Source organism: Macrotis lagotis, chromosome 1, assembly GCF_037893015.1.
Source record: "Macrotis lagotis isolate mMagLag1 chromosome 1, bilby.v1.9.chrom.fasta, whole genome shotgun sequence".
Taxonomy (NCBI): domain Eukaryota; kingdom Metazoa; phylum Chordata; class Mammalia; order Peramelemorphia; family Peramelidae; genus Macrotis; species Macrotis lagotis.
Genome location: NC_133658.1, coordinates 318744571 through 318771841, shown reverse-complemented (window position 1 = coordinate 318771841; position 27271 = coordinate 318744571). Strand labels below are relative to the sequence as shown.

General features: G+C 35.3%; 1 protein-coding gene and 1 pseudogene across 4 annotated transcripts in view; one reads left to right on the top strand and one right to left on the bottom strand.

Annotated features, from left to right (window-relative positions):
- Positions 1–27271, top strand: part of CEP89 (centrosomal protein 89) — a 138417-nt gene that overhangs the window by 56538 nt on the left and 54608 nt on the right. For all 4 annotated transcript variants that reach the window (XM_074211479.1, XM_074211478.1, XM_074211477.1 and 1 more), the window contains 5 exons: positions 9733–9836; positions 13826–13941; positions 15466–15646; positions 19558–19725; positions 20661–20802. In XM_074211479.1, coding sequence (XP_074067580.1) covers positions 9733–9836; positions 13826–13941; positions 15466–15646; positions 19558–19725; positions 20661–20802 — 711 coding nt within the window. The remainder of the gene's footprint in view (positions 1–9732; positions 9837–13825; positions 13942–15465; positions 15647–19557; positions 19726–20660; positions 20803–27271) is intronic.
- Positions 4044–8252, bottom strand: LOC141505862 (protein Mis18-alpha pseudogene; annotated as a pseudogene).

Sequence of the window (27271 nt, the reverse complement as noted above, 5' to 3'; positions counted from 1 at the left end):
GGCCTCATCCCATGTTATCTTTTAAAAAATAATGAAATTTGAACTTGGTATACTTCATTTTTTAAAGAGAGTCTTTAATTAAGTACTTAATCTAAATAATTAAAAAACTGATTTTTAAAAAAGTAATGTTTTCCAATTGAGTCATAGTAGTTAATGAAATAAGTTTTTTGTTTTTGAAAAATCATCTAGTATATTTGATATACTTTTCACCATAGTATTAATATATTTAGTAATATCAAAGTGCACATTGCAATTTAGTTTTTGAAGATTTTTCCATAGGGCAGTGGCAAAAAATACAAATAAATTCAGCAAATGCTTAGTTAATCAAGAGGTGAATCAAGAGGTTATTGTTCACTTTTGGGGTGAAATATTTCTTCAGACCACAGATTAACATTATTTTTATTGCTAAAAATACTAATTTAGAAAGAGAGAACCAAGATGGCCATCTAATCAGAAGAAATAAAGCGAGATTCCCCCCTAATAAAACTCATTGAAAGAGATCCAGAAAATGTGAAAGAGTCTGAGAGTTTTGCTATCTGGCCCTGGGAAATTTATTATCAAAGTAGGAATTCTCACAGAGTGACTGACAGAGAAAATATATGTGTGTGTGTGTGTGTGTGTGTGTGTGTGTGTGTGTGTGTGTGTGTATTTCTTTTCCCAACTTTTCTGATTGATTTTTAAACTCCTTCCTGATTTCTTCAAGGAAGTCTTTCTGTGCTGAAGACCAATTCATATTCTCCTCAGAAGTGCTAGATCTCTCTGGGTTAGAATCTGGTCTTCCTAAGTATTTTTCCATGTACACGTACACACACACACACACACACACACACACACACACACACACACACACACCATACCAACAGAGAAGTTTTTAAAGCAGTTAGGAAGAGGACCTTGAAGTCAACAAATAAGTCCACACATCTCTCAAGAAATATTACAAGACAAATTAAACAAGTATCTAATAAGGCAAGGAACCCTGTAGATTCCCAAGAGATCTTGGAATTATGGTAAGATATTCCTGAATAGTTCAAGAGAGAAATAATAATTATGTAGGCAGAATTTATATCTTGCAAAGCAGAAATAATTGGCGGATTATAAAATGGCATCTCCACTGAACCTAAAGAGACAACAACTGCTTGAGAGTACAAATTTACAAAAGGCAAACATGATAAGAAAGAAGAGAAACAAAAAGCAGCAATATTAAAAGAAAATAATATGTTCTGTATACCAGCAAAGCAAGTTGATTTTCAATACAGGATGCATATGGACAATTTAGGGATTATAGATATCCCAGAAGAACACAGCAATTAAAAAAAAAGACTTCAAACCCTAATTCAAGAAATCTTTCTAGAACTTCTGAATACAGAAAACTATGCAATTAAAAGAAAAAAACAGAGTACCTATAGAAAAACAAAGGAAAAACCTATGCTAGAAACTCTAAGATACATAGTGGTTAGTTTTAACAATTCCCGTTGACAAACAGCAAATTCTGTACTTGACCATGGAAAACCTTCAAATATAAAGTAAATTCATATATCTCTTACTTTACTTACTTCAGTGCTTGACACAGCAGACTCTTAATAAACTCTCTGTCTCTCTCCCTTGCTCTCACCTTCATTCTAGTGATCAGAGAGATACTTCCTTTAAGAGAGTGTTAGTTGTCCATTGTTAGTATCTCACCCCTAGAGAAGGAGAATCAATCTTTTAGGGGCAGCCCATACATCCAGAAGGGTAGGAGAACATGGGAAGCATTTTAATGGCAGATGTAAAAGAAAATAATTATGAAGAGGGCCTTGGTTTGAAATAGCCCACATGATCAAGGTCACAGGAAAATTTCCACTGTGGGGCAATATTCTATCTCTTGAAGGAATTAATACTTCTAGGAGTGAAACACAACAAAAATAAAGTGGGGATAAGATTCATAAGGCATTCACAAAGAAATCATTTAGAAGAGGGAATTCAAAGTAAGTATTTAAAAGCTTTAATTTCATAAGAAACACAGAGACTAAAGAATACTTTATTATATTTTGCATTAAAGAGTAAAAATTTAGGATATACAGATAAAGGAAAGAATTGACAAAAAGAATAAGGGGAAATTAGAGTCTTTCCCTAAGGTAGGGATTTAGCCAGTTTTATCTTATTGGATAGCAAGGTTTTTTCTTTACTTTTTTTTTTTACCTTTTCATGTGTCTCTTGAGCCTCCTGTTTGATGTCCAAATTTTCTATTTAGCTCTGGTCTTTTTGACAGGAAATGTTGGAAGTCTCCCAGTTCATTAAATGCCCATCTTTTCCCCTGGATAAAAAGGCTCAACTTTGCCAGATAATGGATTCTTGATTTCATTCCAAGTTCCCTTGCTCTTTGGAATATCTCATTCCAGGCTCTTCAATCCCTAAATTTTGATGCAGTCAGGTCCTGCATAATCCTTACCTGTGACTCCTTGGTATTTAAATTGTTTCTTTCAGGTTGCTTACAGGATTTTCTCTTTTATCTGGTAGTTCTGGAATTTGGCCACAATATTCCTTGGTGTTTTCATTTTAGAATCTCTTTCCAGAGGGGATCAATGTAATCTTTCAATAAATATTTTGCCCTCTAGTTCCATGATATCAGGGAAGTTTTCCATCACTAAATCCTGTAATATTAAGTCCAGGTTTTTTTTCTCTTCAATGTTTTCAGGAAGTCCTATAATTCTTTCCCTTCTCAATCAGTTCTTGAGTTCAGTGGTTTTGCTGATGAGGTATTTTTCATTTTCTTCTATTTTTTTGATCTTTTGGTTTTGTTTGATAGAATTTTGTTGTCTCATGAAGTCATTAATTTTCACAGATTATTTTATTTTTTTATGTTTGGTTTTTTTTTTTAGGTTTTTTGCAAGGCAAATGGGGTTAAGTGGCTTGCCCAAGGCCACACAGCTAGGTAATTATTAAGTGTCTGAGACCGGATTTGAACCCAGGTACTACTGACTCCAGGGCCGGTGCTTTATCCACTGCACCACCTAGCTGCCCCCGTTCTTTTTTTTTTTTAGAGAAAAATTTTCTTCAACTCCTTTTCCAGTCAGTCAATTCTATTTTTAAATGCGTTTTCCACTTGCCCAATTGATGATTTGAGAGAATTATTTTCTTTTTGTATTTGTCCAATTGGTATTTTCCTATGCTTTGTTTCCTTGTTGTGAGATGTTAATTTTAGCTTGCAGTGTGTTAATTTTCTATTGAGTTTCTTTCCTCAACTTTTCCAATTGATTTTTAAACTCCTTTCTGATTTCTTCAAGGAAGTCTTTCTGTGCTGAAGACCAATTCATATTCTCAGAAGTGCTAGATCTCTCTGGGTTAGAATCTGGTCTTCCTAAGTATTTCTCCATGGATCCCCCTTTTCACTGGTTTTTCTTCATTTTTCTAGGATCTTGTGTTGGGGGTGGGGGTGGGGCTGGCTCTCAGAGGTTTGCTTTTGAAGATCCTAGAGGCTTTGTTCACTTGGCTTAGTAATTCCAAGGGCCATCCAGTAGGAGGTATTGGTTGCTTTCTCTAGAATGATTGAAGCCCTCTCCCAATCCTTGTTGGTAGGTGTTCTTCTCCTAGCTTCTTTTTTTTTTGTCAGAAGGAATTTATTTGTTCATGATAAAAGCCAAACCTGATATTTGTATAACATTCTTCCCCACCACCACCACCCAACAAGCTGTCAACTGTTAAGATGAACAGACAACAAAAAAGTGTAAAGAAGTTGAGATCAGGGAATATAAAAATGATACAAGAGAGAAAAGAGAGTTGAGGAATTCATAATAAACTCTTAAATTCCACACTTTAGAGGTTTCTGGAAGTGATATTTTATAAACATAATTTTAGCACTGTAAGTGAGAAAAACTTTTATCCCATAATTAACAGTTATAAAATAACACCAATAGTTATAAAACTGATTAAGCTCTTTTCACTCAAATATTTTAACTTGGGGATAAAATTACCTTTGAGTACATAAGTCCTGCTAAAATGGTACACCAACAAATAACAATACATACAAGCGGGGAAAAGTAATATTTTTAAAAAAGTGAAATTTCTTTCATGTTGTGTCAGAAAGACCTGAAACAAGTGATTCAACCAGGGACACCCTTAGTTCCAATCCATGCATGATAACTTGCAGCTTCTTTAAAATGTTTTCCATTACATCTTGTCTATCAAGAGTTACAGGCTCTTCTGCTTCAGACACAGCATTTTCAGCAGAACCTACAATGTACCCATCAACTGATGAAACATCGAAGCAAAACAAGTCTGGCTTATAATCAAGATGTCTGGGGGTACATCTGTCTATCTGGCCAACATTCAGTGAACATCCATTACAACTCAAAGTCTCAATCATGCAGCCATATTCATTTTTTCCTAGTGGATAGCTTCTGTTCCTTATCCACATAAACATTAGGTGAGACTGCGTTCAGGAAGAAGCAGTTGCCGCCCAGGTTGGTGCCCTTCCAGCTCATCGAGTCCCCGAGGGGCCGCCGGCAGCGGACGCAGAGACAGCCTGTTCAGAGGCAGCGGCTCCAGGGCACTCCGACTGCTTCTGCATACAGCGCAGGACGTCCTCCTCTGAGACCTCCCTGGCCTTCAGCTTCTGCATGTGCAGGGCCCGCCAGAAGGCGCTCTCCGGGAGGCCCGACTCCACCACCCTCCTAGCTTCTTTTTCTGGGTTTTTTTGATCTGGTTTCTGTGGCGATTTCTTTCATGTTATTTTTGAGGGGACACAGGGAGCGCTTAATGCAGTGCCTATCTTCTCTCCACCATCTTGGCCAGAAGTCCTAACTCATTATTTTAAATATAAATTGATTAAATAACTCAATAAAACAAGAGATTGACAGATTGGGAAGATAGTACAAAATAAGAAGCATAGTAAATAAAGACATTTATAGAATAAAGAGGCTAGAACAAAAGCCTATTATGCATTAAGTGAATTAAAAAAAAAGCTGGACATGGAATTATGTGATTAGAAAAAGCAAAAACAAAACTTCATAGTATGGAGATAAAGAAATTGCATAATGCTGGAACCATAGGTAACAAACCAATTTCATTATTCAACATATATCCTCGTGACTTAACAGCTAAATTCACCAATGGAAAATGAACCATGTTACAAGAAAACTTTGACATGAAGATAATAATAATAATAGGAGATTTTAATGTGCCTTTCTGTTTTTGACGAATCTAAAGAAAGAGAAGAAAATATACAATTGAATAAATTCTTGAATAAAAAAGAACTAAAAGATTTATGATGTTATTTAAATCAGACTACTGGGGGCGCCTAGGTGACGTAGTGGATAAAGCACCGGCCCTGGAGTCAGGAGTACCTGGGTTCAAATCCGGTCTCAGACGCTTAATAATTACCTAGCTGTGTGGCCTTGGGCAAGCCACTTAACCCCATTTGCCTTGCTAAAAAATAAATAAATCAGACTACTGAAACAATGATTTATGATGATGTTTGACCTTTGTTCTTAAAGAAGACCACAACATCAGGGAGGTGATATCATGACAAACACATGAATTGGATTTGAGTGAGGGGGTGCTGTGCTAAGTCACTAGACTCACTTTTTCTTCCAGAGCTATCGATTCAGTGGCCAGATATGGATCAGGATGAGTGGAGATGACTCAGGATGTGAGATGATGAAGTGGATAAGAGCACCAGCCCTAGGTTCAGGAGGACCTTAGTTAAAATGTGACCCTAGACACTTGACACTTACTAGATATTTGACCTTGGACAAGCCACAACTCTGATTGCTAAAGAATATATATATTTTTTGTGCATACCCTTTGATCCAGCTATACCACTACTGGGTCTATACCCTGAAGAGATCATAAAACAAGGGTAAAAGCATTGCTTGTACAAAACTATTCATAGTAGCTCTGTTTGTGGTGGCAAAGAATTAGAAATCGAGGGGATGTCCATCAATTGGGGAATGGTTTAATAAAATGGGATATATGTATGTGATGGAACACTATTGTTCTATTGGAAACCAGGAGGGATGGGAATTCAGGGAAGCCTGGAAGGATTTGCATGAACTGATGCTGAGCAAAATGAGCAGAACCGGAAAATCATTGTACACCCTAACAGCAACATGGGGGGGGGTGATGATCAACCTTAATGGACTTGCTCATTCCATCAGTACAACAATCAGGCACAATTTTGGGGTATCTGTAATGGAGAATACCATCTATATCCAGAGCAAGGCAAATGGGGTTAAGTGGCTTGCCCAAGGCCACACAGCTAGGTAATTATTAAGCGTCTGAGACCGGATTTGAACCCAGGTACTCCTGACTCCAGGGCCGGTGCTTTATCTACTACGCTACCTAGCCACCCCTATTACCTTTAATTTAAAAAAAAATCTTATTATATAATTTGCTATCTCTTATACTTTATTTTTCTTCCTTAAGGATATGATTTCTCTCTCATGACATTCAACATAGATCAGTGTATACCATGGAAGCAATGTAAAGACTAACAGACTGTCTTCTGTGGGGGTTGGGGGGAGGAAGGCAAGATTGGGGGGAAAATTGTAAAATTCAAAATAAATAAATAACTTTTTAAAAAAAATTGAAAAGGATAAGTACCAGTATTAGATCTTAAAATAGACTGTATAGCACTAATCTTCAAAATTATTTTGTATTAGTTAGAAAATAAATAATTTGATCAAAATAGGTATAAAACATTGTGAAGGCTAATTAACCTCATAACTGAAGGTAAATAAACCCACAGACCTTTACTACAAGGATAGGGCCTCAAAATTTAACTAAAATGGTTTAGAAAAATGCAAATGGTAGGTTAAAGAAATTTGTATCAAGATCTTATTGGGAAAGAGAGGAAGGAACTCATGCCTCATGTTAGTGGTATGATCAACACTTGAGGGAGCCTGGGTGTTGGCAGCTAGGTGAAATTTGATTTTCTTATAGACTACCTTCATTACTTATAGACTTCATTACTTATAGACTACCTTCATTACTACAAACTTTCATTATGATTTCTCTTTTCTAGTCAGTTTCCTTTTATGTATTGCCTTCTTGAAGACCAAAAAAAATGCATATTTTTTCAACTTCATTTTTTTACAGAAATTGATCATGCATAAGGGCACAGAGATATTGTAAACATCTTTAAAAAGGCAGAAATGATAAAACATTTTTTTTGTTTTTTGTATTTTTTTAGGTTTTTGCAAGGCAAATGGGGTTAAATGGCTTGCCCAAGGCCACACAGCTAGGTAATTATTAAGTGTCTCAGACCGGATTTGAACCCAGGTACTCCTGACTCCAGGGCTGGTGCTTTATCCACTGTGCCACCTAGTCACCCCCTAAAACACATATTTTAAATATGATAATGCAGTAAAAAATAGTAATGATGACCCAAAGACTCAAAGCTTGAACCAAAGACTCAAATGGAGATTTAACATTAAAATCTTAAAACAATTGCCCCAAAACATCATAAAAACAATTAAGATTTATGTGAAAGAAAGTGGTAATGATGAAATAATTGAAATTTCTGGGATAGGTAATGATGAAATAATTGAAATTTCTGGGATATAGCTAAACCAGCCTATAGGGGAAAAATTATACCCCTAAAAACATACCTTTTACCAAAATAGAAAAAGGGATGGATAATAAATTGAATATGCATTCTAAAAAATTGGAAAGCCAACAAATAACCTCAAAATAGGTACACAGAGGATATTGAAAATTACAGAAATGGCTAAATTAAATCCAAATGACTATAGAAATGATAACTAAAATTAAATCTTGTTCTTTGAAAATCACAAAATTGCTAAACCTCAAGGAAGGTATTGTAATCAAGTGAAAGTTGATAAAGATTAATGAGTGAAAAGAGATGTAAGAAATATTGTACAGTTAGAAATAACAAAGCTGATCAAATATGTGGAATGAGAGTCTACAATAATGCCTAAATTGTTTACTTGTGTGACTGGAAGAATGATGGTGAACTTAGCAGGAAGTGGGAAGTGAAGACAACTATTTGGTGAGAGGGAGAACTTATTCTGGGGGATTACTGCTCCTGAGAACTTGAAGGTGCTTCCTTGCCTTGCTGCTTACATTATATAGCAGGGTAAGAGAACAGAGCAGACTTTTTTCCCCCACAATTGATACTTTATTTTTCCAGTTACATGTTATAAAAGTTTTCAACAGTCATCCACATGTATATGCATATTTATAAGTTATATAATTTCCTTTCACCCTCCCTTCCCCACCGCTGTTCCCTCAGCTGCAAACAATTTGGTGAACATTGTACGTACACATTTATGTTTAACATATTTACAAATCATTTTTTTTTGCAAGGCAATGGGGTTAAGTGACTTGCCCAAGGCCACACAGCTAGGTCATTATGAAGTGTCTGAGGCCAGATTTGAACCCAGGTACTCCTGACTCCAGGGCCAGTGCTCTATCCACTGCACCATCTAGATGCCCCTAAATTAATCATTTTTATAAATGAGGAATTAGGACTAAGGGAAAAGAAAGAAACCCATGAGATAGAAAGAAAAACATAAGAGGAAATTTTTTAAAAATGGTATTTTTTTTTTTTTTAGGTTTTTGCAAGGCAAATGGGGTTAAGTGGCTTGCCCAAGGTCACACAGCTAGGTAATTATTAAGTGTCAGAGACCGGATTTGAACCCAGGTACTCCTGACTCCAGGGCTGGTGCTTTATCCACTGCGCCACCTAGTCACCCCTGAAATTTTTAAAAAATGAACAGTGTTCATTCAGATTCAGTAGAGTTTTTTTTGTTTTGTTTTTCATCCTCTGAATGTGGATAGCATTGTCCATAACAGGTCTCCCAGGGTTGTCCTAGGTCTCTTAACTGCTGAGAGGAGCTGCATCCATCAAGGTTGATCAACGCAACTCACAATGTGAACAGGGACGACTTTAGGGGTGCTTTACCCAGAAGCCAGCCAAGTGGTACAGTGCTAGGAAATGCTTGTACTTCCTGGAGTCAGGAAGATCTGAGTTCAGATTTGGATTCAGACATCTCCTAGCTGTGTGTTCCTAGGCAAGTCACTTAACTTCTGTTTGCTTCAGTTTTCTCAGCTATAAAATAAGAATCATAATAGCACACAGCTCCCAAGGTGATTTTGAGGATCAAATGAAATAGTTGTAAAGTGCTTAACACAGTGCCTGGCACTATAGGTAGGCTTCTGTGGGGAAGGGGCCAGCAGAATATTTTATGCCATGGCTTCTGCTGGTATCTGGGTCAAGGTAGGTTATAATTGCCTCAAGGGCCCCATCATCCCCTGGGCAGTCCCAGGAAGCTAAGAGGAAGTAGGATGTAAGTGCTTAAAGGGGTACTGTACTAGCTCTTTGGGAGATAAGCCTAGAGTTGGATGTACAGTTTGGAGGTAAGGGTAGATGCATTCTATCTTCCCACACTCCTAGATAGTTCACATACTGTTTGGGTTTCAAGATATGGTATAGAAGTGACTTCAGAGACCATTGGCTTAAATGAATTTCCCAGTATAAAAATTCCTCTCCCTACTCTGGAAGAGTATAACAGGAATTTCTGGTTTTCTCTTTTTTGTTTTCTAGTGTTGAGGAGAAGAGGGAGTTCTCTTATAACTGATTTATTTTGATTCCTTACTGTAGTTGGTTCCATAAGTCTTAGCTAATATAGCTAAGATTTAATTGATTTTACTCAAAATGACAATTCTAAGGTAAAGGCAATAACTATCTGTACATTTCAGTTTTTATAACAAATTTATATTATTTCATTTCAGGAAGAAATGAAAATGTTCAAACTACGAGTAGAAGAGGTGATAAAAGAGAATGAAACACTTCATCAAGAGCTGAATGAAAATAGTTCTCTCACCAGTAAGGAATGGCAAGTAGTGTTACTTTTTTAGAATCTTGGTAACTTTATTTTTCTTAAAAGAAAGATTTTATTTGTTTTGAGTTTCACAATTTTTCCCCCTATTCCTGCTTCTCTCCCCCCATCCTCCACAGAAGGCAGTCTGTTTTCCCATGGTATACACTGATCTAAGTTGAATGTGGTGAGAGAGAAATAATATCCTTAAGGAAGAAAAATAAAGTATAAGAGATAGCAAGATCAGACAATAAAATCAGTTTTTTTCCCCTAAATTGAAGGTCTTTGTTCAAACTCCACATTTCTTTCTCTGGATACAGATGGTATTTTCCATCGCAGATAGCCCAAAATTGTCCTTGATTGTTGCATTGATGGAATGAGCAAGTGCATCAAGGTTGATCATCACCCCTATGTTGCTGTTAGGGTATACAATGTTTTTCCGGTTCTGCTCATCTCTCTCAGCATCAGGATAACTATTTTTTAATGAGTTTTTGTTGATAATTTTCTTTTTTCCCCATATCACTATAAAATCATTCCAGTAGAATCAACCTATTTAGCAAATACTATTTTTTAGGGATAGGAAAAAAGGTCAGCTCAACTTATTGGTACATTGAAAAAGTCCAAAAATGATATGTAGTGTGCAACATCTGTGGACTTCCCCATTCTACAAAGGGATAGATTGGAGGTAGTTTCTTATATCTCTTTATTCATACCCCACTTGATCATTATAATTTTACCACATTTACTTTTGAGTTTTTTTGGTATGTTGTTATATTTACATTGTTATAGTTACTGTATTGTTTTCTTGGCTCTGCTCGTTTCACTTTGCATTAGCACATATAAATCTTTCCATGATTCTCTGTTTTCATCACACATACCGTTTCTTTTTTTTAAATGTTATTTTTTAATTACATGCAAAAATAATTTTCAACATCTTTTTATAAGTTTTTGAATTCCACATTTTTTATTTCCTTCCCTTCCTTTTCCATGACAATAAATAATCTGGTATAAGATATATATATATATATATATATATATATATATATATATATATATATATATATAATCATGTTTACATATTTCTATATTATGTTTGTGAAAGAAGAATCAAAACTAAAGAGAAAAAAAACGAGAAAAAGAAAAAAAATAAAAGAAATTTTAAAAAGTGAAAAGTAGTATGCTTTGGTTGACATTCAGAATTCATAGTTTTTCCTCTGTATGTGGATGACATTTTCCATCACAAATCTTTTAGAATTGTTCTTGATCAATGAACTGCTAAGAGTAACTAAATCCATCATGGTTGATCAGCATAACAGCCTACAATGTTGCTGTTAGCCTGTATAATGCTCTGGTTCTCACTTTACTCAGCAATAGATCATGTCTTTCCAGGCTATTCTGAAGTCCCATCCCTCATGATTTCTAATAGAACAATATTGTTCCATCACATTCCTATACCACAGTTTGTTCAGCCATTCCCCAATTGATTGCCACTACAAAATGAACTGCCATAAATATTTTTGTACATGACATACATCATTTATTTCAGCACAATAATATTATATTCACATTCTACACTTTTTTAGCCATTCCCCAATTGATTGGCATCTATCTTGTTTCCTGTACTTTAGCTTACAAAATGTTTCTATAAATATTTTGGACTGTCTGGGAAGCTCTTTCTTATTGATGGTTTCCTTGTAGCATAATCTCCGGAATGGAATCTTTTGTTCAAAAGATAATGGGCAGTTTAGTTATAATATTTGCATCATTCTCAATTGCTTTCAAAAATGGTTGTTATATTTCAGAGCTCCAATGTTGATTGTTGCCATTTTTTGGTGTTTTTAGAGTTGTTTTCTTTTGAGGATTCCTTCTTGTGGATGTGAACACTTTGCAGTTCTTCTTTTGAGAATTTTTTGCTTTCCACCTTTATCATACCCTGGGTTATTGAGTTGTATTTTGTGTCTCTCTTTGTCTAGTTTGTTCCATTGATCTCTCTGTTCTTTAACTAATACCAGATGGTATTGATGATTACTCCTTTATACTCTGAAGTCTTGAAGTTCTATTGCTTCTTTTTCCTTATTTCTGTCATTTCCCTTGATAATCTAGATCTTTCATTTTTCCCAATGAATTTTGTTATTATTTTATTAAGTTAAGTAAAGTGTCACTTTGGAAATTCGGTATTGCATTAAAAGTCTTAATCATAGTTATTGTTATTTTTATTGACATGGCCTGTTTAGTTATTTAGACTGTTCTTTAGGGTTTTTTTGTTTGTTTTTTTGTAGGTTTTATTTTTTGCAAGGCAAATGGGGTTAAGTGGCTTGCCCAAGGCCACACAGCTAGGTAATTATTGAGTGTCTGAGACCGGATTTGAACCCAGGTATTCCTGACTCCAAGGCCGGTACTTTATCCACTATGCCACCTAGCCACCCCGTTCTTTGGTTTTTTAAGGAAAAACCTTGTATTGGAATCCATTTGTGTGTGTATGTGTGTGTGTCTTTTGTGTATCTTGTGATTGTGATTACCAGATTCCCAGTTTTTTAATGTTTTTGGAATAGGATTTCTATTATTGCTTCTTGTCCTTCGTTATTGTTATATAGCTATGGTGATGATTTTTGAGGATTTAGCTATTGTTTCAGTTTCCATATTCACTGGGTTTTTTTTTGGCAAGACAGTGGGATTAAGTGAACTGTCACACAGCTAGGTAATTATTAAGTGTCCGAGGCATAATTTGAACTCAAGTCCTAGGTCTGATGCTCTATCCACTGCACCACCTAGCTGCCTCTATCTTCAGTAATTCACAAATAATTTTCTAAGTAAATCAGTTTGTCAACTGATGAGGATAGTTTTAGCTCCTTTTACTTTTCTTTATCCTTTTTTTTCTTGAACTATTGTTGTTGCTAGTATTTCCAGAATTATATCAAATAATAATGGAAAGAATGGGCATTCTTGCCAAACTACTGTATTCACTGTAAAACACTGTGTAACTCCATTGCATATGGTGCTTGATTTTGGTTTTAGATACTGGCTCTTTTGATAGTGTTTTTGTTTTTTGTTTTTTTCTTTTGTTTTTAGATTTTTCAAGGCAATGGGTTTAAGTGGCTTGCCCAAGGCCACAGGGCTAGGTAATTATTAAGTGTCTGAGGTCAGATTTGAACCCAGCTACTCCTGACTCCAAGGCCAGTGCTCTATCCACTGTGCCACCTAGCTGCCCCCTAATGCATGTTTTTTAAGGATATGATATTTTTCCCCCTGAGGACTCCTTTACCTGCATTCCAGAAATTTTGATATATTGTCTCAAAATTGTCTTCTATATGTTTTGTTTTTTTAAAATAAATTGTTCTTTGATCCACTTATTTAGGATTTCATTATTAAAGCTCCTTTTGGGTCTGTATCTTTTGTTTGTGATTACAAACTAATTTTTAAAAATATTTTGGTTTATTAAAATATATTAAATGTTTCTGCCTTATAAAACTTGTTTGCAGTAACTCTTTTTCTTAGAACATGGTCTTCTTGTTTGTGATTATTTTTGGCTTTGTGAATATAGAATATTGACTCTGTAATCAAGGAAGGGAGATCTGGGTTCAAGTCCTGCTTCTGACCTGTATTAGTTTTGTGATTTTTAAGGAAGTGTGTGGGACAAATGCCACTTAAATAAATAAATTAAACCGGGTTTAACTAAAAAATTCATAATTATATTAAAAATGTTCAGTCATTACTCAGAATGTATTCATTGCTATCTCTTAGACCAGTAGTACCAAACAAAAATAAAACAAAACTGGAGCCACTAATCTTTACATAGGAATACTTATGGGCTTCATATTGATTTAATTTTAAAATGTAATATTATTTGCATTTTGTAGTATTTTTATTTTGTTAAATATGTCCAAGTTACATTTTGTTCTGATTTGGACCTCATTCAGGAGACCCAGTTTGAAACCTGTCTTAAACCTTAGATACTTTGTATTTTTTGACTAATGGAATTAAGATATTTTACTTGTAAATTTTTACAGGCATCAGCTACAAACTCAGGCCCGGCTTGTGTTAGAAGAAAATAAAATTTTGATGCAGCAACTTGAGATTCAGCAAGCCAAAGCCAAAAAGAGTAATCAACAACACATTCAAAAAGGTGAAAGATTTTTCTAGTGTTTTCTTGTGAATAATTGTGACATTGCTGCAATTCTGTGAGTTGTACAGGATCATTATTGTACCTTCCTTGGACTTTGGGATTCCTATTGTTGAACTTGAAAGGTACTGCTACTTATTGGAAAAGTGGTACTTTCTCAGTTACCTCTGAGTTATAAATAATAAGAATTGAATGATAAAGAATGATGCTGAAGAGTCTAGATTCTGCTTTTTCCTAACTTTGTAGATAGAACCTATGTAATTCGTTCATAGTTTATCCCATGAAAAACTGAAGATAAGAATAGCAAAGTGATAACCATGTTATATAATTGATGCCAGGAACAAGAAATGAATTACAGTGACTTCCTAATGAGAAATACTGAAATCATTAAATATTGTCCAGCAATATACTGTCCTCCCAGGGTCTGTATCTAGGATGTGACAAAGAGCTTCCCAATATCCACTTCTGCTAATGCATATAGATATAAATGGATAACACCAGAGGAACCTATAAAATTTCTGTATTATAATGAAAACCTGGACAAAGAAACTGAAGACTTTAGGAGAGTATGATAAATGTTTGGAGGTAGCAAAAATTTTTTTGTCCTTCTTTGGAAAACATCAAAGAAAGTCAAGATTCAGCATGGATAGAATAATTATAATGGAGATAAAGCCAAACTATTGAACTTATGTTTTGCTTTTCTTGTTCTACCTCAGACTGAATTGCAGGCATTTCAATCTAATGAACATTTATTAAGCATCCACTATGAGTCAAGCACTAGGTGTTGGGATACAAAGAACCCCCACCTCTCCCCCCCAAAAAAACCCTTTAACAACAACAAAATAAAAAGAAACCCAAATCCCTACTCAAGTACTACTCAAAATAGTATTTTTGTGGAGAGGTAGGGAACAACCTGTACTTAGGATCTGAATACAAAAGTAATTAGATATAAAGTAATTTCTACTGGGTGGAGGGGCAGTTTATGACTATTAGGAATTGGAAGAGTAGGGTAGAATGAGACTGGAAAGGGATGAGCCTGGCATTCCTGCATGCTTGCATAGATAGATAGATAGATAGATAGATAGATAGATAGATAAATAGATAGATAGATATAGATATATAAATATATATATATATATATATATACATATCTGCTTGTTTATGTCAATTTTATACCTTCCTTATTTTTTTTTTTTTTTTTTTTTTGGTATATCTGTTCTTTGAAGAAATGGGCTGTGCCTTGTTATTTGACTTGTGGACCATTCAGCATATAGTGGATATTTATTAACTATTCAGTTGAATATATATATATATATATATATATATATATATATATATATATATATATATATATACACACACATATATAACAGCTTTGAATAGTATACATTATTCATAAATTTGCACAAAAAAGGAGCTTCATGTGAGACTGAGTCAGTGTTACTAGTTGATCTAAAGTCTAAGGTCTGATTCTCTTGCATCAAATATAATGCATTAAATTTTATCCATTTCTTTGCTTTTTTGAAGTTTCCAAACTAATTAAACAGCAAGTGCTTCTGGAAAATAAAGTAAAGAGCCAAGAAAAGACACTAGCAGAGAACAAGGAGCAGCTGGACATTTTACGCTCTAAATGTGAAAACCTGAAAATACAATTGGATAGCCAAATAGAGATAAAAGCTCATGATACAGTTGTGAATGAACTCAAAAGGTAGGCTCTCTGCATCTCTTTGGGGGGGGATGGAGCAGAGAGGTTAAGTGACTTGCCCAAGGTTACATAGCTAGTGAGTAATGTGTCTGAGACCGAATTTGAACTCAGGTCCTCCTGACTCCCTGCCCAGTGTTCTATCACTGCGCCACCTAGCTTCCCCAATTTCTCCCAGTATCCTTGATCATCTTCCTCCCGTCTTCCTAGAGATCATCCCATGTAACATATTTTTTTAAAGAAAAAGATTAAAAAATTCAGCATAGATATGTATAAATAAATATTTTGGACTCTCCCACCTCTGCAAAACATCAACTAGGTGTTTCATTGGTTAGAGTGCTGAACTTGAAATCAGTAAGACTCATCAATATGAGTTCAAATGTAGTCTCAGATAAGTCACTTCATCCTGTTTGCCTCAATTTCCTCATCTGTAAAATGAACTGGAGAAGAATATAACAAACTTCTTCATCTTTGCCAAGAAAACCTCAAATCAGGTCATGAAGAGCCATACATGATAGAAAAATGGCTGTATATCTCTGCAAATTGATCGTATTTCTTGTGTTGAACCATGCTTAGTCTTTGTAGTTTGAAACATTCACTTTTGAATTTTTTAAAAATACTCTTTTTATATTGTCATCATTGTGTATGTTGTTTTCTTGGCTCTGCTTATATCATTCAGTATCAGTTCATTATCTTTTTTTTATGTTTTTTTTTTTTTGCAAGGCAATGGGGTTAAGTGGGTTGCCAAGGCCACACAGCTAGGTAATTATTAAGTGTCTGAGGTTGGATTTGAACTCAGATACTCCTGACTCCAGGGCCAGTGCTCTATCCACTACATCCACCTAGCTGCCCCCTCCATGCTTATCTTAATTCCTTAAGTATTCATTCCTTCTCTGACAATTGATACTAAAGAGAATAAAAGACAAGTTTTAAATCCAGACATTGAATTGTTTTCTAATTCAAATTAGCTATATCTATAAGAATGAGAAATACTGCAGTACCTCAGTAATCTGTATTCTCATATTATAGGCACTTCAAGCTATATAAATTATAACCCATCTTTGCCTTCTTCTCTATGTGCAGCACACAGACCAGGAACTTTCCTCTGGACTCCTGTCATTACATCAATATTATATCACTGACCAACCTCTTCTGATCACATATTTCCTTGATAATATCTGTTATACTAATTATGTTTAATTTTTCATTGTTGGTAGGCTGCCACTTACAACCTGAATGTACCTCTTAATTCCCTTAGGGCACTAGCAACTATAGTTCTTGGGACTTTGATGTTTCATGCTTTGTAGCCACATAGTATCACTTGAGGAATACTGGTTTTCAGAGTAGATCTATCTTCTTATAAAATTTCATATCATAACAATATATCTATACATTTACTTTATCCTTTACCTTTACCATAACCTTCATTTCCTTTACCCTTCAGCTCTCTCCCCTGTTATTACCTATGTACTAGTTACACTCTCCTTTCCTCACTTTGACCCTTGATGAACAAGCTCAACCCTGTCCATATTGCTTGATTTCCTTGACCCCTTATTCTATTGAAAATCTTTTTCTACCAAGTCTCAACCTGTAGCTAGTCCCACTGTCTACCTCTATCCCTCCTACTCACATGTTGATGAATGAATCCAAAAAAAAAATCACAAAACTGATTGAGTCCACTGTATTACAAAACCTTGACTAGGCCCTCATTTTGGCAAGGCAATCCTTTTACATCTCCCCAGTTGATTCAATATCACCATGATAGCTTTTCCAAATCTTTTATTTCCTCAAACTTCTCATGATTCCTCTTCTCTATACCCTTTCAGCTAAGAATTTTCTCAATTTTTCTGTTTTTTTCAAATCTCATAGAAAATTTTGAGTACATTTAATCAAGAGCTGCCTCTTTCTCTGATGCAGTTTCATCATTGTCTCAATGAAAATGTGATCTTTCTTGCCAAAGTAAATCCGTCTTTGTGCATAAGTGATCCTATTCCATTCTGTCTTCTTTGGTAGATTACTCCTTTTATCATCCCCACCTTCTCAATTCAACTTCTCCTATCTTCTGACTGCTTCTCCACTGCCTATAAGCATATTCATGTTTATTTCCCTCATCCTTAAAAATTCTTGACCTGTCTGTCCCTGCTTTCATTCTAGATTTCTCCTAAACCATCTAAAAATCTACTTCCTTCCCTCTCATTGTCTTAACTCTCTGCATTCTAGCTTCTAACAAAAATTTCTATTCAGAGTTCCTAATGATCTCTTAATTACCAGTCTTAATGATATATATATATGTATATATATATGTATATATATATAATTAGATTTTTGCAAGGCAGTGGGGTTAAGTGGCTTGCCCAAGGCCACACAGCTAGGTAATTATATTAAGTGTCTGAGGCTAGATTAGAACTCAGGTACACCTGACTCCAGGGCCATTGTTCTACCCACCTAGCCGCCCCCCCTTAATGATTTTTCACAATGAATTCTTCCATGTTCTGTCTACACACCTTCTTCTCCTTAATACCATCCTGTCTTGGTTTTCATGATTCTGTTTTTTCCCAATTTTCCTTTACCCCATTGACTCCTACTCAGTCTCCTATGCTGGATTTTCATTTAGATCTTGCCTCCAACAGTGGTTGTATTCTCAAGCTCTGTCCTGGGCTCTCTTCATCCTCCATCCTTGTTTCAGTTGGTGATTTCATCAGATCCCATGGATTCATTTACCATTCCTATGTAGATGATGCTCAGAGTTTTTAGTCAGAAAAACATTTATTAAGCGTCTAATATGTACTAAGACATTGGAGATAAAAAGAGAGGCCAAAGACAGTCTGGGAGACAACAAGCACAATTTTGCATAAAAAAAGGTCTATATAGGAAGAAGAGAAAACAAAAGAGAGAAGTCACTAGAATTAATACTTGGGAAATGCTTGTTAGTAGTTGGGAAATTGTTTCTGTAGATGAGGAGATGCTAGTAGGAAACCAGCATCATTGATTGGAAGAGTACATGAAGGAGTATAAAGTGTAAGAAGATTGAAATGGTGTGTGTGAATGTGTGTGTGTGGGGGGGGTAGGTTCAGAAGGGCTTTGAACACCAAACAGGATTTTATGTTTGATCCTGGAGATGATAGGTAGGGAGTCATTGGAGCTTAATGAAAAAGGTATATGAATTGATCCCATCTTCAAATTAGGAAAATCACTTTGGTGTCTGAACAGAGGATAGATTGGAGAGGGGAGAAACTTGACCCTGCAAGACATTGTTCACACATGATGAAATGAGACCTGCATCATGATGGTAGTAGTATCAGAGGAGAGAAGGGGGCATATTTGAGAGATGTTGCAAAGGTGAAATTGATAGACTTTAGCAGCAAATTGCTTATGAATGATATCCAATGTTAGAATGAGAAATAGCATAGGCCTGAATAGAAAAGTTAGAAGAGAGGGAGGGTTTAGGGAGAAAAATAAGGAGTTCAGATTAAAATTTCTATTGGACATCCAGTTCAAGATGTCTGAAAGGAAGTTGGAATACAAGATTAGATATTAGAGAGTTAAACTGAATAGAGTTGAGAATCATTAGCATTCATATTGTAATTAAATCTATGGGTTTATGAGATCACCAAGTGAAATAGTATGGAGAGGGAAGAAAAGAGGGTCCAGTGCAAAATCCCATGAGATACCTATTATTAGAGACCTGACCTGGATGAGGATCCAGCAAGGGAAAGAGAAAGAATTTTTAGATAGATAGAAAGAGAATAGAACCAAGAGAGAGTGGTGGCCTCCTATGTGAAAATGACCCTCACACAGAGGTTTACAGAGTACCCATGCCAGGGATTGGAGGATTATATTGCTGATTGATTATCTCACAGTGATTCTGTCTTAACAGTAATTATAGTAAATATAAGTTCTTCCTTTTTTTCTCCCAGCCATTTGCAGAAAGAAAAAGAGAAATATAATGCTGAATCTGACAATTTGATTGAAAAGATGGCAGAACTACATGCACAAAACAAGAGCCTGCTTTTAGACAAAAGCAAGTTGGAAGCTGAAAACAAGGTTCTGGGAGCTGAATTGGAAAAGGCAGAGAAATTAAATAGGTTTATAAATTTTGCTTTTTTAAGCTGTGATGGAGATTTATAATTCTTTTTATCCTCTGATTTTGTTTTGCTAATAAGTGTTGTGTAAAGAGGTTAATTGGAATAATTCTTTCATCAAATAAAAGTATGTAAAGATTGGTTGATATAACAACCAGAATTTAATATTTCTCAATGTCTGCTGTTCAATAATTGATACTAATAATGATGACCTTGAGGTACTTTAAGACCCCAGGGTACCATCTGAGTCATGAATTTTTAACCAGAAGTCATTTGGCAGACTGGAATACTTTATTTTCTAATGATGCTTGAAAACAGACTTTACTATATGTCAAATACATTGCCTGTGGCAACTGAAGAAGAAAAGATACATCTCTTGGGATTTTTGTCTTAAGTAATCTTTATTTCATGTTCTTCAGTGTTTCATTTATTGTATGAATATAGTTTATATATTTCCTTTGTGCTCATTTTGCCTAGTATCTTTAGTGTGAGGTATACTAGAAATATATTAGGAAGCAGGAGACTTGGATTATAGTCTCATTTCTGCTACCAGCTTAAGTGTGTTAAGTATGACAAGTCATTTCCTACTTTCTTCCTAGGTAAAATGAAGAGCCTGGATTAAATGATCCCTAAAGTTTCTCCTAGTTCTGTCTTTCTCTTTATTTATTAATCAAAAATCTAAAGGAAAAAAGGGTTTCATTATTCTATTTATTGCTCAAATAGTTATTAGGTATGTTAAGGAAATTATTTTGTACCAATGATATATTTAATCTAAAAATACATTCTAATGAGTTTTCACTTTTTAAATTTAATGAAAACTTCATGTTGTAAAATAATATAATTTAAATTCTAAAGAATCTGATGTCTTATAATTATTTTATTGTCACCAAACTAGTGAGCTGTTTTTTTTAAATGTATTATTTGATAAACCTTTGTAGGAAATCTCAAAAGCAAATAAACCTCCTTCATCAGCAAGTAGAAGAAGCAATAGAAAAAGAAGAGGAAGCTCATTATTACTTGACAAATTTTGTCATATTGGCAAATTCTTTATCTCAGGAACATAACAATTTTATGCAATTGGTAAGTTTCCTCAAGATTACCTCAGGTAAAGTTGCCTTTTATTGTGCATGCTCAAAATTTTTAAGGATGTTAATTAAAAATTAATGCTATTTAAAAACTTTAAAAATCTTTTTACTTCCAAGTATCTCATTAAGTACCTTACATAATATTCATGTTAACTCTTTATGGACTTGAATTTCCAAGTTTAACAAACTTCATAATATTGTTTCAGACATATTTTCTAATTAGATTTTCACTTAATGTTTTAAATCTATATTCATCATAAAAAGTATTTATTAGGAACAGTAAAAATTAAACCTTTTTTTAAAAATAGCTGGTATACATTTTTTTTTGGTACAAACAGGTCCTTTCTCCTTTATTTTATTTTATTTTTATTATTTTTAGGTTTTTTGCAAAGCAAACGGGGTTAAGTGGCTTGCCCAGGGCCACACAGCTAGGTAATTATTAAGTGTCTGAGACCAGATTTCAACCTAGGTACTCCTGACTCCAGGGCCGGTGCTTTATCCACTACGCCACGTAGCCGCCCCAAAATTAAACCTTGAAAGAAGACTTAAGTCACGCTTTAGAAGAGAAAAAACTGTTGTACTTTTGAGAATTACTATTCATTCTAATCAGCTATACAAGAGTTTATAATTGTAATATTTTAACATGTATCTAATACCAGTTTGTTCATATTTTTCCTAGTCTAAAAATGAGAAAAGTATCAAGGGCAAAAGAATTTTCATATGTCTAGGTTTTAAATTAATAGTTTAGCATTAGCATTTTCTTGCCAGCTCTGAGCCTTCTGAGAATTTTTTTTGAATAAAAAGCAGTGCAGATTGTATTGGTACCGAGGATAATGAGACTGAGTATTTTCAAAAATCTCCAGCTGAAAAATGATAGTGACAAGGAGAGTACTGAAAAGCAGTGTGAGATATAGTTCAGTGAGTTTAAGTAGTACTAGAGCTTTTCTAGATTCTTTCTAGGAACTTAAAATGCTTCTATGCTCTTTGGTAGTTTATATTCCCAGCTACCATATACAGAGTAAATACCCAGGATTTTGTGGGACAAGTGTTGGGAGAGGATCAGGAAGAACCTTAGGAGATGACTCTTGAGCTTCACTTCCATGAGGTGGAGGTGAGAATGGGATTCATTCCAGGCATCATGAGGAAAGTACTGTTGAGGGATGATGGCAGGAGACCAGTTTTTCTGAACAAATTGGATCATTATTTAGTGTGACAGAATTTAAATGCCCAAAGAGTTTATATTTTATACCAGTGGCATGAGGGAGCCATGGAAGCTTTTGGAAAGGTTTCCACTCAACACTGTTGTAGTGATTCATTAATGACAGGGGGAAGGTGGTCTTTTGTTCTGGAAATGTGTTCCAGCAGAATTCAGTGGTTGAAGGAGGCAAAGTCAAGATAGCAGAGTCAGAGGAAACATTTTTGCTTTAACTCTTCTAGCATACCTGCATCAGACCAATTTAATCAGAAAAGCCAAGAATAAAGTCATAAACATGAAATTAACATAAAATTCACATTTTCTGGCCAAGGGAAATCTAGGAAGATAGACAAAGAAGTCTGTTGACATTGGGTTGGGGGTTGGCCATGAGCACACATAGCAGCAATGGGTACAGGGAACATTCAGAGCCTAGAGAGAGAAAGAGGGTCAAGACAAAACACTAGGGCAGGAAGCAAGGGAATAGAAAAAGATCCAAGAGAACATTGGGAGTAGAAACAGGTGCTATCTGGCAACTCTGTAGCCCATTACCCCAGTTCCAGGACACAGAAACACAACAGAGAATAAAGGTTACAAGGGACTGGGGCTGTAGCTGACTACTGAGTAATGAACAAGTTCTATCAAGAATTCTGGCCCAAGGAATAGAGTAATAATCCAGTTCTAATCTTTAGTCCAGCACATAATACTGTAGTGGAATAACTAGGGCACCATAGGAAGGCCAGCAGTTCAGTCACTTTGAAACTGTAGTATTTTCTAGCAAGCTGACTGAGACTAGCAGCAGTCTACTATAGTTTAACTATATACAAGCCAATAGATCCAACTTGCATAACTTAGACCAGGAAGGGAATGAATAGACCTTGGAAGCACTGAAAACTTGCAGGCTCTCCAAACAGACCTACAAAAGGAACAGAAGGACATAATTTCAGGCCAGACATCTCCCCCCTTTCCCCCCAAAAGAGCTCACCATTAACATAAAGTTCATAGTCAAAACCTAGGTTAGAAGAATGAGCAAAGGGGTGGCAAGGTGATGCAGTGGATAGAGCACACCGGCTCTGGAATCAGGAGTGCCTGAATTCAGATCTGACCTCAGACACTTAATAATTACATAACTGTGTGACCTTGGGCAAGTCACTTAACCCCATTGCCTTGCCAAAAAAAAAAAACCAAAAAGAAGAATGAACAAATAAATACCCCGCCAATGAACCTCTTCATAGAGCTGCCACAATGACAAGGAAGTCAAGAAAACAGAAGACAAAGACTTGTCAAAAGACTACAAAGCAAAGATAATTGCAGAATGAATAGAAAGAAGCTCAAGAAAAATTCCTAGAAGAGTTTAAGAAGAAACTAAAAAATAATTTTGAAAAATCAAATCAGAGTGGCAGCTAGGTGGCGTAGTGGATAAAGCACCGGCCCGGGGCTCAGGAGTACCTGGATTCAAATCTGGTCTCAGACACTTAATAATTACCTAGCTATGTGGCCTTGGGCAAGCCATTTAACCCCGTTTGCCTTGCAAAAAAAAAAAAAATCAAATCAGAGCTATGCAAGGAAGTTTCAAAAAGAGAATTAACAACTTTGTAAAAGAAAAACAAAACCTTACTAAGAAAATAACTCTGAAAAATTAGATTTGGCCAAATGAAATCTAGTGATTCATGAGACATTTCATTTTAAAATTATTTTTGAGTTACTTTCTTTTTTGACTTATGAAAAAAGATCACAAGGTCTAATTAATCATTGGATTTAACAGGACTAAAGCGACTTTACATTTTAGAATGAAAAAAAGGAAATAGTGATTTTTCTGTTATATTTATGGAAACTTGAGCTGTTCCATATTTCAAAGTATCACACTTTGCGCTGTGATAAATGGTGTGTGTGTGTGTGTGTGTGTGTGTGTGTATAAAATTATGAAATAACCTCACAGTGGAGATGTTAAACAATTAAAAAGACCATGCTATTTTTAAAATAACTTCTCTTGGAAGGCACTCTGGATTCTTTGTCTACTATTAAGAAACTAATATAAGAAGCTTCAACAGCTTGTCCTCTTTCATAGTATCCCTTTGAGTGCTGCCTTTGAGTATTCTGTTGGTTATACACGTTTATGCATAAAAGGAAATTTTTAAAAATTCAAAGCTATGGGGTGGCTAGGTGGCACAGTGGATAGACCACCGACCCTGGAGTCAGGAGTACCTGAGTTCAAATCTAGCCTCAGACACTTAATTACCTAGCTGTGTGACCTTGGGCAAGCCACTTAACCCTATTGCCTTATACAAAAAAAAAAATTCAAAGCTAAATACTACAATTTTTTTTATATCAAAACAAAGTATATTTTGGTGAAATCCATCTAGGTAGAAGTTCATTCTTTATTCAATCCAGAACTAGAAACTAGGGAACATTTTTTTCTTGGAAACATTTTTTTCAAGTTAGTATGGATTTAGCATGATATTTGTAGGCTTCATTTTTCACCTGATTGCTTTCCTGGACTTCATAAGTTCAAAAACTCATCATTCTGTCAGATGAAATAAAGTATGAAATTCACTGTTCCTCAGCACTTCTGCCTTTTCGACCCCCCCCCCCCTTATGATTGGAGAGGGTGGTAGATTCACATCTGGGAGCTCCTTCCCAGATCCTCCACCCTGGAGGGTATCCAAGGTATTTATCTCATTATTTCCCACCTTTACTTCTTTCCTGAACTTCATCCTCTTCAGGAGCTCATCATCCTGAAAAATGAAATCAGTTTAACTTACCCCTACTCAGATTATTTCCCACCCCAGCTGCAGGCTTCATCTTGCCTCCTGCCAGGCCCGGTAAAGAGATTCTTAAATAAATGTTTATTGATTCTCTTGGCTTCAGACATTCTCTTTAAAAAGGGTTATGACATAGTCAGCTGTAAAAGGGTAATGATATCAGAGTCAGCCATAAAATGAGTTGTGTATCTGTACCTCACCTCAGATATCAGTTGCATGGGTTATACTGAAGTAGCTGAACTATAAAAGTTTTATAATTAACCAGTCTTGTCATCTGATTTTCAGTTCGATTCAAGATGTTCCTTTGAATGGTCTCTTAACTTTTAGATCTCTAATGAATGAAATCAAGGACTGAAAATAAAAATGGCAAACAACTCTGATTTATTATTGTACACTTAGATACTCAATGTTTTTGACTGACCTTATGATGTACAGATTATCCCAGAAGTCTTAGTGCAGTTTTAATAGCTTAGTTTTAAACTTCACTAAGGCTTTGGAACACCATGTATAAAATTGTATACTTTCCCTTAGTCAAATCATGTATCAAGTATTGCTATTACTGTCTTCCCTCCTTTGATTAATACACAAATTTTAAAACTCTAGTTGGCCTACTGAAATAGATTCAAATTAAGTTAGCCCCTTTTTTCATTGATACAAAAATGTGCTTCTTTTCACAATTGAAACATTAAAACATGTACAATTTATTGGAATGTATTAATTTTTACATTTGGGTTCAGAAGATTAGCTGCAACAGTGTAGGATTGGAGATGTATGAGTAGACAATAGTTCATATAAAGAGACTTTGGTGTTTTAGTGGACTGCAAGCTAAATTAGTGTGATATGGCAGTCAAAAAAATCCAGAGCAGTATTAAGTAGAAGCATCTGTGAAATCACAGTATTCAAAATAGGAGATGAGAACCCCATCTACACTGCCTTTGATCATGTTGGTTTTCCATGTTCTGTTTTAGATATCACCTTTTAGGGAGGATTTTGATAAGTTCAAGTGTATGCTAGAAAAGGTGTCTAGGATGGTGAAAGAACTAGAAACTATGCCCTTTGAGGATTAATTGAAGATCCTAGAAAGCTTTAGCTTGAAAAAGGGAAGACTTTTGGTGTGGGACAGAAAAACTATTTCAAGTATTTAATGACTATATGTAGAAGGAGGATTACATTTGTTCTGTTTGCTCCTACATGAAAGAATTAAAAGCAAATAGTAGCAATTGTAGAGTCTAATATAGGGCCAGTATAAAGGAAAATTTCCTAAAAATTGTAGCTATTCGGAAGAGGAATTGACTGCCCTATTCAAAAGATAGACATATCCTTGATCTTGTCATCACTCACAAATTCTACTCATTTCTTCTAAGTTCATGAACTCTAAAATTTCCCCTGTGACCACATGTTGTCTTTCTCTTCTCCCTCTGCCTTATGACTCTAAACCTTCTTTATCCTGCATGCCAAGCCCTATGTAACCTGTATGTTCCTCCATCTCTTCCGTTCTTTCCTAAGTCATCTACCCTACACTGACTATGCTCTTCTTTGTTTATCCTGACCAGTTGGTGAAATACTTCAACCTACACTGTCCTCTTCTCTTGAGTCTCTTGCTTCCCTATCAACTTGCTGGGCTTGCTCTGTCAAGCTTCATTGTTTCATTCCCATTGCCTTTGATCCTGTGCACATGCTGCTGACAAAAGGTGGAGAAAAATCACAAAAAAGGTATTGACTGGATCTATTACAAATTTATATTGCTTACTCACCTAAGTTTTCATAGCTTGCTCTCTCTCTCTCTCTCTCTCTCTCTCTCTCTCTTTTTCTTTCCCCCACCCTCTCAACTGAGAATCTTGCCTCATAATTTTATTTAAAAAGTTGAGACAATTTTCTTTTTTATTGATGTTTTATTTTATATTTCCAATTATATGTTATGAAAGTTTTTTTAACATTTATCCATATGCATATGCATATTTTCAGGTTACATAATTTCCTTCCACCCTCTCCTCAGTGTGGTGAATATTGTACATACACATATGTGTTTAATAGGTTTATAGATTAGTCATTTGCTATATGAAAAATTAGGATTAAGGGAAAACATGAGATAGGAAAGAAAAACATAAGAGAAATTTTTAAAAAGTGAATGTAGTGTTCATTCAGATTCTGTAGGACTTTTTTGGTTTTTTTGGTTTTCTTCCTCTGGATATAGATAACATTGTCCATAACAGGTCTCCTAGAGTTGTCCTAGTTCTCTGAACTGCTTAGAGGAGCTGTTATCTGTCAAGATTGATTAACTCACAGTGTTGCTGTTAATGTGTACAATGTTCTCTTGGTTCTGCTCCCTTTGCTCAGCATCGATTCCTTTAATTCGTTCTGTACTTCTCTAGGGTTTGATCATTCAGGGTTTCTTATAGAACAATAGCACTCCATAACATTCATATACTATAACTTGTTCAGCCATTCCCCATGGGCATCCTCTCAATTTCCAATTCTTTGAGGCCATTTTCTGAAACTCCTTCCCTCCT